The sequence below is a fragment of the Pyrus communis genome, chromosome 10 (genome assembly GCF_041283825.1).
Source record: "Pyrus communis isolate YQ-2024b chromosome 10, ASM4128382v1, whole genome shotgun sequence".
Lineage (NCBI taxonomy): Eukaryota > Viridiplantae > Streptophyta > Magnoliopsida > Rosales > Rosaceae > Pyrus > Pyrus communis.
Window position 1 is genome coordinate 19,459,349 of NC_142574.1, and position 14,200 is coordinate 19,473,548.

The 14,200-nt window shown below is 37.8% G+C and overlaps 1 protein-coding gene across 1 annotated transcript; it reads left to right on the plus strand.

Annotated features, from left to right (window-relative positions):
• The first annotated feature begins 163 nt into the window (after window positions 1–163).
• On the plus strand, window positions 164–4,147 carry LOC137729371 (disease resistance protein Roq1). Its single transcript, XM_088678795.1, is given in 5 exon segments — window positions 164–294; window positions 393–889; window positions 1,030–2,134; window positions 2,273–2,545; window positions 2,672–4,147. Coding segments are annotated over 4 exon segments (2,949 nt in total). The 5' UTR covers window positions 164–294; window positions 393–395; the 3' UTR covers window positions 3,749–4,147.
• The last annotated feature ends 10,053 nt before the right edge of the window (window positions 4,148–14,200 follow it).

Sequence of the window (14,200 nt, forward strand, 5' to 3'; positions counted from 1 at the left end):
CAGACGTGAAGTTTCTTGATAAGTAACATAAGTTTGAAGTGTCGCAGTGCCACAACGTAATTGTAATAAAAGACATAAGAGTCTTAATCCATAGACTATTAAATAAGGACCAGAAGTTCCTTGACTTAGGGTTGCATATAGTCGTCTGGACTAAAAGTTGCCAAACCTCGTCCACATACTTAGATCAGTCTCTGCAAACTGCTCAATCTTGTGTTTCTTCCCAAAAAACGCGCTTTCAGCAACTTATTTCAAACTATCTTATATATCTTTCTTCATTCGATCCTGATTCCTGAGGTGCAACTTAATCCTGGTTAATATTTCATCTCTTAATCCTTTTTAGTATTTCATCTCTTAATCAAAACACGGATGTCTTTTGATGTGTGGTTCTGCAGGCAATGAATATGGCTTCTTCTTCTTCTGCTACCATCTTCCCTCAAGAAAAACATGATGTGTTTCTGAGTTTCAGAGGCGAAGATACCCGCAATACTTTTACAAGCCATCTTTATGCTGCTTTGCGGGGGAAGAAAATCGAAACTTACATTGATTACAAACTAGAGAGAGGATATGAAATTGCGCCTGCCCTTGTCGAGGCAATTGAGAAATCAAAGCTTTCCGTAATCATTTTCTCAAAAAATTATGCTTCTTCCACTTGGTGTCTCGATGAACTTGTGCATATCTTGCGATGCAAGGAAAGAGATCGGCAGTTTGTTATACCCATTTTTTACGATATCGATCCATCACATATAAGAAAGCAGCAGGGGACTTATGCTGATGCATTTGCTCAACTTAAAGAACGTTTCAAGGACAGTATGGACAAGGTGCACAGGTGGAGGGATGCTTTGAGGGAAGCAGCAAAAATATCTGGGTTCGATAATTCAAACAAAGCCGGGTAATTAACTAACTCTTAAAGCTTTTATTAATTTCTACATACGTACTACTTGTGACCATTTGATTCATTTTAATATCAGTTCAGGTATATATACGTACTAAATAACTATCGGTTGTCCCCTTCGTAATGATATATGCCAGGTCGGAGGCTGATTTAGTTCAGAAAGTTGTCGATGATATTTTGGCCAAACTAAATCGCGAAAAGTCAAGTGATTTGAAGGGATACGTTGGAATTGAAAGCCACATCGAGGAAATTGAATCATTATTATCCATTGATTCACTAGATGTCTGCAGTGTAGGTATTTGGGGCATGGGTGGTATTGGCAAGACCACCCTTGCTGATGCTATATTTCATCGACTCTTTTCTAAATTCGAAGCTTGCTGTTTTCTTGCAAATGTTAGGGTGAAATCAGAGGAAAAAGATGGACTAATTCACTTGCGAAATAAACTTCTCCGTAAGTTACTAGATGATAAGAATCTAGATATTGACACTCCATCTATTGGATCAACCTTTGTTCGTTAGAGGCTCAGTCGTATGAAGGTCCTCATTGTTCTTGATGATGTGAATGACTCAAGCCAAATCGAACTTCTAGCCGGAGGCAGAGATCATGCTTGGTATGGCCCTGGAAGTAGAATCATTATAACAACTAGAGACAGGAGCCTACTTAAGGAAATTGTTGAAGAAGATAAGATATACGGGGTTCAGGCATTACAACGTGATGAAGCTCTTCAGCTCTTTCATTTGAATGCCTTCAAATATAACACTCGTATAACAGATTATACAGAATTGGCGGAAAAGGTGGTGGATTATGCTGGTGGCATTCCATTAGCTCTTAAAATTTTGGGTTCCTCATTCCTTTGCTGCGAGAGCAAAGAAGATTGTTTAGATGAATCAATCACAATGAAAGAATTTCTAAGGAAAAACATTCAGAAAGTGTTGAAAATAAGTTACGATGGATTAAAAAACGAGAAGGAGATATTTCTTGATATAGCGTGTTTTCATAAAGTCGAGACTATGCCTATTGTAAAAAGAATGTCCAATGCTTGTGGTTTTCGTGCAGCAGGAATTAGGTCTCTCAGTGATAAGTCCCTCATATCAATTTCCGAAAGCAAGTTAATAGAAATGCATGCTCTGGTCCAAGAAATGGGCAGGGAAATTGTTCACGAAGAATGTACTGAAGAGCCTGGAAAACGAAGTAGATTGTTCAGTGCGGATGATGTCTATCATGTACTAAAAAATAATACGGTAAGAACTATAATTATTCACTTTCTTATACAAGAAAAATCGTGAACTTCCTATGAAATGATAACATCTGATTGAATTTGTTGTGTGTCAGTATATCAATATTGTATTCACATTTATACTTTTGCTCTTGATTGTCAGGGAACTGCAGCCGTTCAATGCATATCCTTTAACATTTCTAAGATTGGACCGTTGGATCACGCAGACTTCAGAAAGATGTTTAATCTAAGATTGCTTAATGTTGATAGCTATGGCTTTGACAAGAAGTTAGACGTTTCTCTTCCCAATGCTCTTAGGTATCTTTGCTGGATGGGATACCAACTGAAATCTTTGCCATCAGAATTTTCTCCAGACAATCTTGTTGAGCTTCGAATGCCCTACAGCAGTGTTAAACAACTTTGGAATAAAGGCCAGGTATATATATACATATTAGTATGTATATGTGTGTGTGTGCGCACGCGTTTGTGTAGAAAATGTGGTGTGGCAAAGTTAATCAGGCTGACTTGTTAATGCTTGCCGTTTCTCTTTATTTTGTTACAGAAGCTTGAAAACTTAAATTTGATGGATCTTAGTCACTCCATACATCTGACTGAAGTTCCAGATCTCTCTCAATGTCCGAAAATCAAGCATATAAATCTTATGGGATGTACAAGTTTGGTTGAAATTCCTTCATATTTTCGGCAACTGGGCAAGCTTACTGTTCTTAACCTGGGATACTGCTCACTTCTCAGAAATCTTCCGGAGATGCCAGGAAATATTGAATACATAGATTTAAGAAAGACTGCGATAGAGGAATTGCCTTCATCAGTTTGGTCTAGTGCAAACATTTCTACCTTGAATATTCAATGGTGTAAGGACCTTAAGAATCTTCCAAGCAGCGGTTGTGAGTTGAAGTTACGCAATTTGTCTTTTTGGGGCTGCTCATCTCTTGGCAAGTTTTCGGAGCTTCCCCGGAACATAACAGAGTTACAGTTGACTGAGACAGCAATAAAAGTATTGCCCTCATCAATCGAGCTTCTCTCTCATCTCAAGAAAATTGAACTGGAAAGTTGCAAATGTCTTGCGAGTCTCCCAACGAGCATTTGCAAGTTAAATTTTCTTGAGAGACTTAACCTCGCTGGTTGCCTAAAATTTCAATGCTTCCCAGAAATATTGGCGCCTATGGAGCACTTAAACTTTCTTAGCTTGTCAGGAACCGCGGTAAAAAAGCTACCCTCGTCGGTTGAAAATCTGATTGGGCTTCAGACATTACAGCTCTACCGGTGCAAAAAACTGAAGTCTGTCCCGAATAGCATCTACAACTTAAACTCACTTCAAACTCTCACGTTTGGTGGGTGTTTAAAGCTTAAAAAGTTGCCTCAGTTCCGGGTAGGTTTGCGCTCTTTGGAAGAACTAAACCTCAGTTACTGTGGTATATTAGAAATCCCTGATCACCTTGTTTGCTTAACCTCGTTACGAGAGTTAGACCTAAGTGGGACCATGATCCGGAGCATACCTGCAAGCATCAAACAATCTTCTCAGTTGTCTGTCCTTCGTTTAACCAAATGCAAGAAGCTACTGTCTATACCGGAGCTCCCAGCTGGGCTGCAAATTCTTGAAGCACAAGGTCTGCGCTAATACAATTATGTCATGATGGATATGAATTTTCGCTACGCCATCTTTAGCAACTAAAATTTTCTAATTGCCTAGGAGGTTGTTGTGAGTTCGGATCAAGTAGAAGTAAAGGCCAGTTTGAGATTGATGTGCATTTTTATAAAACTGCTTTGATGTGCTTTAAAAATATTAATCTGTAAAATAAACAGAATCACCTGTGTTTTGAAGGCCTAGCAATTTAAGCGAGTTCCTTTTTTTTCAAAGGCGGTCTTTTTCTTTCCCCATGACTCGCTTGTTTAGAGCGTTTGATAACTGTATTTTTAAAAGTATTGTGAGTATGAAAAAGCAATGTAAAAACATCTGATAAATTTTATTGTAAGTGATGTATTTATGTATGATGGCAAAATAGACATGGTATTGCAAGTTTTGGTGACGACAACAGTGACAGTGGTGGTGATTCTGGCAGAAATAATGGCAGAGGTAATGGTAGTGTCATTAGTAGGATGCGGTAGTTAGGGTGTAAAGGAAGCGATGGTGGTGATTGTTGTGGTGGTGGTGGTGGTGGCGGTGGCGTCATTGGCAATGGCAATGGCAACAATGGTGGTGATGATGTCGATAGGGGTGTCGGTGGTGATGATGTCGATGGGGGTGTTGGTGGTGATGGCAACAACAATGATGTGTATAGTGTGGTGGTGCTAATAGCGGGGTGTGGTGGTTGGGGTGGATAGGTAACAATGATGGTGGCAATGACAACTCCACTTTTTATGAAAGTATCTAATAAAAGTACCCTACAAGTTATTTTTTAAAAGTTATTGTTTGGAGACCATTGATTTTAAAATAATCAGGTATTTTAATTTTACTGAATACTTTTTTATTACCTAACTTTAAATTTAAAAACTTTTAATGGAAAAAAAAAGAAAGAAGCAATACCAAACAGTGCCATTTTTGGCTCTTATGTAAGGCACAACTAGAACTACTTAACAGGAAAACAAGAAGCTGCTTTTCAAAACCTGTGTGCAAGGTATAAGTCTTTATCTTTGTAATCTGTTTGGTATTCATAGCTTCTGGATTTCGAACATTGGCTTTTTTCTACATAATTTAGTAGTTATAGTTCTATAATAGTAATGTATTTGTATTCTGTTTTTTTTTTTTTTTTTAGTACATCGATATTTTTACATTAGGAGGAGAGAGAGCACGGCTAAGCCACATAATTGGCAGCCTAATTTGATATCGAATTCGTCATCCACAAGATTCGAACCTAAAACCTCTCACTTTCCAGTGAAGAGGAATACCACCAGACCGTAGTACTAAATGACATATATAAATGTGAGATACACATCTTTACAAGTTGAATATGTAATTTTGGAAATTGACTATAGTACTTACAAGTACTTAATATTATCATCATCAACTAACGATTGAATATGCTCAATAAATGTCAGCACATTATATATAACCATCAGATGGTGATAATGCTAATTACTTGGTATTGTAGCCTAACAAATCTTGACAAATTGAATCACTTATAAAGCACTCATTCATGGTTGGATATCCCATTCAAATGGATAAAAGAAAATTTGGATTTCAATGGAAGGTGGAACCTTCCTACTCCTGAATTGTTGTTGCATTTAGATTTTGCCACTTGTAAAATGTATATGGCTTGCAGTATCATCATAATTGTGTTGCATAAAACCATCTCCTTTTTAAACATAAATTTTAAATTTGACAACCTTTGTGGCACTTTGAAGTCTTTTAAAGTTTTTAACTTCACTCAATATGTCAAATTTTAAACATAAATTTTAAGTTATAATGAATGCTTTAAACCAATAAAAAGCACAATCAATTGACAGCCATTTATAATAAATGTTTAAACCAATAAAAATTTAACAAAAAACATTTAACAATTAATTGAAAATTATTTGAAGCTGCTGTCAAATTTGACAAGAACCCTTACTTGCTGTCAATTCATGTCATACCACATAAGAATTGAAATTTTGGTTGGAAAACGCTTGTGTTGTCTTTTTGTACTGTTATTACTGATGTGGATGAACTTTTTGACATTTTTTTTTTTTTTTTTTCTGAAGATGCTCTAAGTTTTCATATGAAGTAGGAAAAGGTTGTTAGCAATGAGTTTGTCTATCCTTGGTTGCATGCACTATTAGAATTTGATGCCAAAACCTATCTTAGAAGACAAGCTTTTTGATTCCCAATCCACACACACACACAAATATGAATAGTACCTAATAAAAACTGACCGTACGATATACAATGAACAGGTGAAATCACGAGATCCCTAGGAAAAGGATCCGGCAAGGATCCTTTTCCGCCAAAACCTATCTTAGACGACAATCTGTTTGAGTCCCAATCCACACACACACACACATATATATAGGAATATTTTAACAAGAGGGATCCCCATTTTTTGTACACACACACACACACACACACACACACACATATAGGAATCCTTTAACAAGAGGGATATAAAGGGTTTGGAGTAAGATTCTTTCTCTTCCTATTCTCATCATCTGCTCTCATATCCTCTCACACTTTCCTTTTTATTCTTATCTCTCAATTAAAAAATCAATATAAAATACTGACATGACTTAATTGTAACCGTTTAAATAGGAGAAGAGAGAAGGGAAGAGAATCCTCCCTCCATATATATATATATATATTGCATGTGACAGTGAACTCCTTGCAGTAAGAACAATTTAGGTCCAACAGGTTTAGCACTATTTTGGCAGTCTTGAGTTAATAAAAACATTTTCAATGAGAGATGCAAAATGTCTAGGAGTTGACATTTTTGTTGGCCAGAAAAGAATCGACTAGACCGGGTGTAAATAACCATCTTGGCCTAAAATGCAAATGAAAATATATTTACATTTTTTGAAGGTGAACCATGTCAGCCAATAAGAGAAATTTAAATAGATCAAATTTACATCTTTTTCGTTGTAGTATACATAATTATACATGTCTCTAAAATGGAAATGAAAAATATAAATATAATTACATCTGTTATAAAGAGGCAAAAGTTAGAAAGATAACCTTTGCTAGGAACAAGAACGGGTGCAAAATATCACACTGTTTAGTTTTGTAACTATAACAAAAAAGGATTGTAGATAAAAAGAGAAAGGGAAGGATACTGATATTGTTGCTTTCAATTCTTTTCTTCCATTTGTTGTGTGTTGTGATCACACACGAAGTGCTCTTTAAATATAGCCATTCCTGTGAAAACTTACAAAGATGAATGATTGTTCTTTGAAAACTTCATACAACAACAACATGATCACTATTCTAAAGTCTTCTCACCTTTTGCCAAAAGCGTGGGGCATTCACCCCACTACTTTTACAACACTCCCCCTTGGATGCCCACATATCAACATTAGTTGTCTCGTTAAAACCTTGCTCGGAAAAACCCAGTGGGAAAAAATCATAGTGAAGGAAAAAGAGTACAACTTTACCTAGATTGTTGATATAATGTTAAGCATGCTTATGTTGCCTCCTTAAAATCTTGATAGGAAAAATCCAATGGGAAAAATCCTAGTCAAAGGAAAATGAGTACAACAAACATGTATCTTGGATGCTCCCCCTGATGTGTATCTCCCCCTGATTCCGCATTCTTCAAATTTGACTGATTGGTAAGCCAATGTAATCCGATACCTGCACTAGCTTCTGAATCATGCACTTTGGTAGAGATTTGGTGAACAGGTCTGGTAGATTTTCATTGGAACAAATTTACCTGACTTCAATAACTTTAGCCTTATGAAGCTCATGTGGATTGAAAAACTTTGGAGATATGTGTTTAGTCTTATCGCCCTTGATGAATCCTTCATTCATTTAGGCAACACATGATGCATTACCTTCATGAATGACAGTTTAAGTGTATGTCTTTGAAAGTAGACCACATGAATTCCGGGTATGATGGATCATTGATCTTCACCAAGAACATTCATAACTTGCTTCATGTAAAGCAAGTATTTTCGAGTGATTGGAAGATGTAGCTACTAATGTTTGCTTTGTAGAGCGCCATGAGATTGTTGTATCTCCATTAATGAACACATATCCAGTTTGTGAGCAGACTTTATGCAGATCAGAGAGAAAACCAACATATGCATATCCAACAAGAATCTGGTCATTTGTTGTATTCTCTGAGTAGAAGAAACCCATTTTTGTTGTCCCACGAAGGTATCGTAAAAATCTTTGACTCCCTTCCAATGACGAATTGTTAGAGCAAAGCTATACCTTGCTAACAAGTTGACTGAACATGTCAAGTTTTTATGAAACCACCAAACTTATTAAGCAACGAAACGTAATTGCATCCCTTACAGGAGAGTATGTCTCCTCATAATCAATTCCAAGTCTTTGTGAAAAACCTTGTGCAACGAGTCATGCTTTATATGTTGCAATCTTGTTTTTCTCATGCGTTTTCTTGTGAATACCCATTTGTAACCCATGGGGTTTACACCTGGCGGGGTTTGGACTACAGGTCCAAAAACACTTCGTCTTTCCAAGGAATTTAATTCTGCTTGGATTACATCTTTCCACTTAAGCCAATCTTGTCTCTATTTGCATTCATCAGCATAGCGGGGCTTAATATCATGCTTAATATGATTTTAGTGGCTACTGTGATTGCGAACATGTCGTTGATGATTATTTCATTTTGATCCCATAATTCGTTAGTACATGCATAATGTATGGAGATTTCTTTGCTTTCATGTACTTCTGTCTCTTTAGGGATATGTGTCTCATCAATGATGTTTTCTTTTTTTAAAAGTACAGAATCATGAATTGTGGATTTGACATTCATTTTCTTTTCCTGAATGATTTTATTTGGATTCAGTTGTTCTCTCATCTTTCTTTTTCGAGGGGCTAAATTTTTTGAACTTGGGCGTGCATCGCTGCCACTTTATTTTGTCCAACAGGGACATCAATTCTTGCAAGCGCATTTGCAGCGAGTATATGTGATTTTGTCACTTTCGTAGCATCCTTAAATGCATCTGGCATTTGATTAGCAGTACTTTGAAGAGGAACGATCATTTTCACTTCATTTTCACATTGAATGCTTCGTGGATCAAAATAAGATAAAGTGGGTACAACCCATATCAGCTATTGCCGTTATTCTGGAATGGTCTTTTCTCACCTATCACGGGTTCCAAATATCTAATGATAGATGACACACCCCGACCCAGAAAGTCCACTTGGACCCTGAATCGAGCTGTGCTGGCCGACACCTGGACGGTGACGAAGCCATAAAATGTGACAGAGTGTAGAAAAAGTGAATAAATTTGAATCTAAAAGTGTCTAAGTACTAGAGTGCGCTATGAGTGGGAGCGAACCCATTTCACACGTGATGTCAGAGCATAAGTAAGGTACAGTAGTGTGGGTAAGAATCATACCCTCAGAAATATTCATCAATACTAAGATTCGCCACAGATTCTTGTCGATACAAACTCAGCAGCTAAAACCTGGAGGGCACCAAACAGAAGGTGTGAGTAAGCAATAAAACCAAACTTCCCAAAGTTATTACCTCTCTAAGAGTAATGCCCCTAATTGTAAAACCCGTATCGTTTTCCATAAGACAGTACAACATATATACATATATCCAAACCATACTCAGAAATGACCAAAACCACGGTTTGCCATCAACTCCACCATACATTAATAAGTAGGCCAAATGAACTAAATCAATACAAAGTGATATATCAGTCAGAGTCATCTAAAATGACGTGTACAACTTATCCATATCTCATCAATCATGGCTAGCATATAAGTCGGAGTCACCTATAGTGACCTGTACGACTTATTCATATCTCATCAATCCTGGCTAGCATATAAGTCGGAGTCACCTATAGTGACCTGTACGACTTATCCATATCTCATCAATCCTGGCTAGCCAATAGCTCAATAAGTATACCTGCACACGAGTCGGAACCACCTAAAGTGGTCTGTACGACAAGACTGGGTGTAAATAAATACGCTCAAGTGCTACGATCACGTGAAGACTGGGCGAATAATCGCGGGTCACCTACAAGTCGGAACCACCTAAAGTGGTCTGTACGACAGGACTGTGCATCTACCTTGAATCCAAGGTGAACGTAAGGTGTGGGAGGTGAACATCACGTGAAAGACTGTGCCCTGGCCACGGGCGGGAGCACTAACACCGGGGTGCAGGTTTATGAGCTATACTATATCTCAACACAATCGTACTCACTATCATCATTAACATCAACATGTACTCACCTGAAGCTTACCTGGGTGTCATGCGTCCACCTTTGCACTTGAAAGCATTCCCAATAATTATATGCAAGTATAATACATATGAAGATACCATGATGCAATCTAACACTCAACCATGTTGTAGCATTTTCAATTATAAACTATACAATGTGAAATGTACAATCAATAACGCTCTACTCCCGAACTACTTATTTTCAGGGATAATTATCCATAATAACCCAATTAACACTAATTAACTAACTAATTCACAAAACTAAAACTTGTCTTTATCAATTTCCTTCGCATTACTCCATTTCCTAAATAAGGCTTTTGTCTCAAATATTTTATGGCTGCATCTAACGTCTCGTTAGACTGCCTACGTACCCTAGACAGGGATCAAGCCATTCGTAGTTCATATAGTACTTCAAGCATTCACAATAATTATATATGAAAGTAATATGCCTAATTAATTTAAAAGTGTCGATAGAACTCTCAACAATATGTACGATAAAAAGGAAAAGATCCACTCACCAGGAGTCCACGCTATGATTCTCTAGTGCACGCATCGAGGCGTACTGAATGATTGGTCCCTGTGACCAATTATCAAATCATATCTCAGAACTCTTATCCGTAGAATATGTAATTCACATAAAACACAACCTCAACGACATTCTAAAATAGTTTGAGACCCATTGACCACAAGTCAACCGTCGATCAAAGATCGGGGGTAGGGTTTACAACCCTGTATAACTTGACCCGGAAGATCCGCATATCAGATTTCCAATCCGCAACTCCCAATGATCCACAATATGTTTCTACAATAACATATTAAAATTTCATTACGATCCAACGGTCAAATCTCCGCCAATTGCCTAAAACAAGTGGCCGTGAACATTTATTTTACTAACTTACAAATCCAAGTCAGGAAGATCCGTAAGTCGGATTCCCGATCCATAAATTCCTACGATCTTTAAATATTACGTATTATAATGTATCCAGTTTTGGTGACGATCCAACGGTCGGATCATCGATTCACATTTTTATCAAGTAACGTATCATAACGAATTTAGGTTCCAATGACAAAACTGAATTCAAGACATTTAACATAGCCTAAAAATAGCATTGGCGGCCCACTGGCCACGCGCCGCCGCGGGTGGCGGTCGGCCGTCCCGACTCGCCGGAAAATTCAACTATTTCAAAAAATTCTCAAACTTCACAGAAATGAAGATCTCAGTGAGTGGAGCAACTTTCATACCTGCCACGAAGTCCAAAAGTGGACGGAAGATGGTCAATTTTTCCCACAAAGCCGGCGGGTGCCTAAAACTTCCCGATGTCGATTCGTCGTCTACGGTGGTCCAACGGGGTCAAGGTTGGTTGGGTTTTGCTCCTGGGATGATGGGCTACAAAGCCCAAGTGGTGGCATCGGCCATCGCTTTGCCGATTTGCCGAAAAATCGAAAAGGGTGGCCGGAGCACCATTGATTTTCGTCAACTTTCGTGGCCTCAAACCGCCTCATACCATGGTTAATCAAGGTGGTTCTTGGGTGGGTTTTGTAGAGGGGAATGAGAGCTTCAAGATGGTGGTGGTGGCATCGAAAAACTCCACCGGAGTTGGCCGGAATCGGCCTTGGAAAATGGGTGGTCGTGCATGTCGGGTCACGGTTTTGGGGGAGCTTTCCCATTTTTTTTTTTTCTTTTCTTTTCTTCTTTCTTTTTGATTGGCTGCCAACTTTACTTCTTCTTTCCTCCCTCCATTTTCTGATTGGGCTTCCCCCACAAAGTGGGGATTTAATTTAAATAAACATTAAACCTTGAATAACCAATTTCGAACGTCCGTAACTATACCGTTATAATCCGGACTCGCAAACGGTTTTCGCCTCTGCGTTCACATCCACGAGTATTATGAGAATATATTAAAAGAATAAGTCATACGTCTCTCTAGACGATGCTCAACATAAGTCAAAGCCTTTGCCTCTAGGGCAATTTAGTAAATTCACGCTTTTAAAATAAAATAAAAACGTAAAATTTGGAACGGGTTGTTACAATAGATGATCAATCAAAACCCACATAAATTCCCAGTCTACACTGAGGTCCCATTTTAGTGCATTGTGGTTGTGCATTAGGCACATAAACAGCACAACCAAAAACTCATAATGTGAAATGTTTGGTTGATGCCCATACACGAGTTGTACTGAGGAGTATTGGTGGTTGGCTATAGGTCTCAATCGAATCAACAATGCAGCATGTAAGATGACATGTCCCCATGCAGAAATTGACAATTTTGTTTTCATGAGCAGAGTGGGAGCTATTAATTGAAATTGCTTGATAAATGCTTCTGCTAGACCATTTTGAGTATGGACATGAGGAATAAGGTGTTCAACATCAATGCTTAGTGTCATGCATTAATCATCAAAGGTTTGAGATGTAAACTCACTAACGTTATCAAGTCGGATTGACTTGATAGGGTAATCTGGAAACTGTGCTCACAACTTAATTATTTAAGCAAGAAGTCTCGCAAAAGCTACATTTCAAGTAGACAAGAGGCAAACATGTGACCATCGGGTAGATGCATCAACCAAAACCATAAAATATCGAAATGGTCCATAAGGTGATTGAATAGGCCCACAAATATCTCCTGAATTCTTTGAAACAATGATGGGGATTCAACATCAATCTTTAGCTTTGATGGTCTAATTACTAACTTCCCTTAAGAACAAGCCTTGCAAGGGTTATCATTTGAGATAACAATGTGTCTACTCAATAATGGATGTCCATTAGAGTTGGTAATGATTCTACACATCATGGTGGATCCTGGATGACCTAGACGGTCATGCCAAAATATGTAAATTTTTGGATCAATGAACTTCTGGTTCATGACAATATATGCTTCATTATGTATGTATAATACAATCCATTTGATAAACCACACAACTTCTCCAATGTACACTTCTGGGTATCATTGGAGGTAATGCATAGATATTCCACATTTTCTGCACTTTTTATTTCAATGTGGTATCCATTTAAACATATGTCTTTAAAACTCAACAAATTTCGAGTAGATCGAGTAGCGTACAATGCATTTTGTATAGACAATATTGTTCCATTTGGTAACATGATCTAGGCTTTTCCTAAGCCTTCAATTACATCTAACTGGCCTGACATTGTTGTTACCTTTACTTTTGTAAGCATAAAACTTGAGAAATATTTTCGATCTCTAAGTATTGCATGCATGGTTACGCTGTTTGCAAGATAAATATCTCTGTCATTGATATTGTTTTGAGAATAACCATAGTTTTTATCCATTCTCTATAAGTAAGGGAATCACAGTTAAAAACAATTTATTCATAATCAAAGGAAATTGAAATGCAACTTTTATTGAATTGAAATGCAAGCTTTAAACTACAAGTTTAGATAATAAGAGTTCATCAAACATAAATGTTTCAATCAGATCGATACACTTCATTCCCTCTTTCCACAATGAAGTCTAAGACATCTATACAGGTTGTGTTCAATTACCTTGATAAATAGAACATTGGATCATGTATATCCATCAGTTTAGCCTGGTCGAGGAAATTGGTTTCGACACCTTTCTCCTTGAGGGAGGCTTGATACAGGTCCACTAGATATTTTAGGGTACGACAGGTACGCGCCCAGTGCCCATTGCCACCATACCTATGGCAAACCCTTTTAGGGTTTCTAAGAGTGTAATTCATGTAAGCTTTACCTTTGTGGCGATTTACATTTTTGAAGCTCGGGCCTGAATTATGCCTTGAAACCTGGTTGTAAAATTGGACACCATGATTCTTGTCTTTCCCGTTCCACCGGCCTCGCTTCTGGCCATGTCCTCGTTTGTAATTATTGTCATGAGAGGATGTGGTGTTCACTTCGAGGGAAGCAACATTCACTTTTGGGAATGGTGCTGATCCAGTAGGTCGGGACTGATGATTTTTCATTAGAAGCTCATTGTTTTGTTCAATCACAAGGATCATAGATATCAACTGGTTATATTAGTAAAGTCTCGCTCTCTATATTGCTGCTGCAAAAGCACATTGGAGGCATAAAAGGTGTTGAAAGTCTTTTCTAGCATATCTTCCTCAGTGATGGTCTCCCCACATAGCTTTATCTGGGAGCTAATTTTGAACATTGCAGAGTTGTACTCTGCAACTGACTTGAAATCCTAGATCTTTTAGTGTATCCACTCATAACGAGCCATTGGAAAATTTTCTGGTGATTGTATCTATTTCTCAATGCCTTTTAG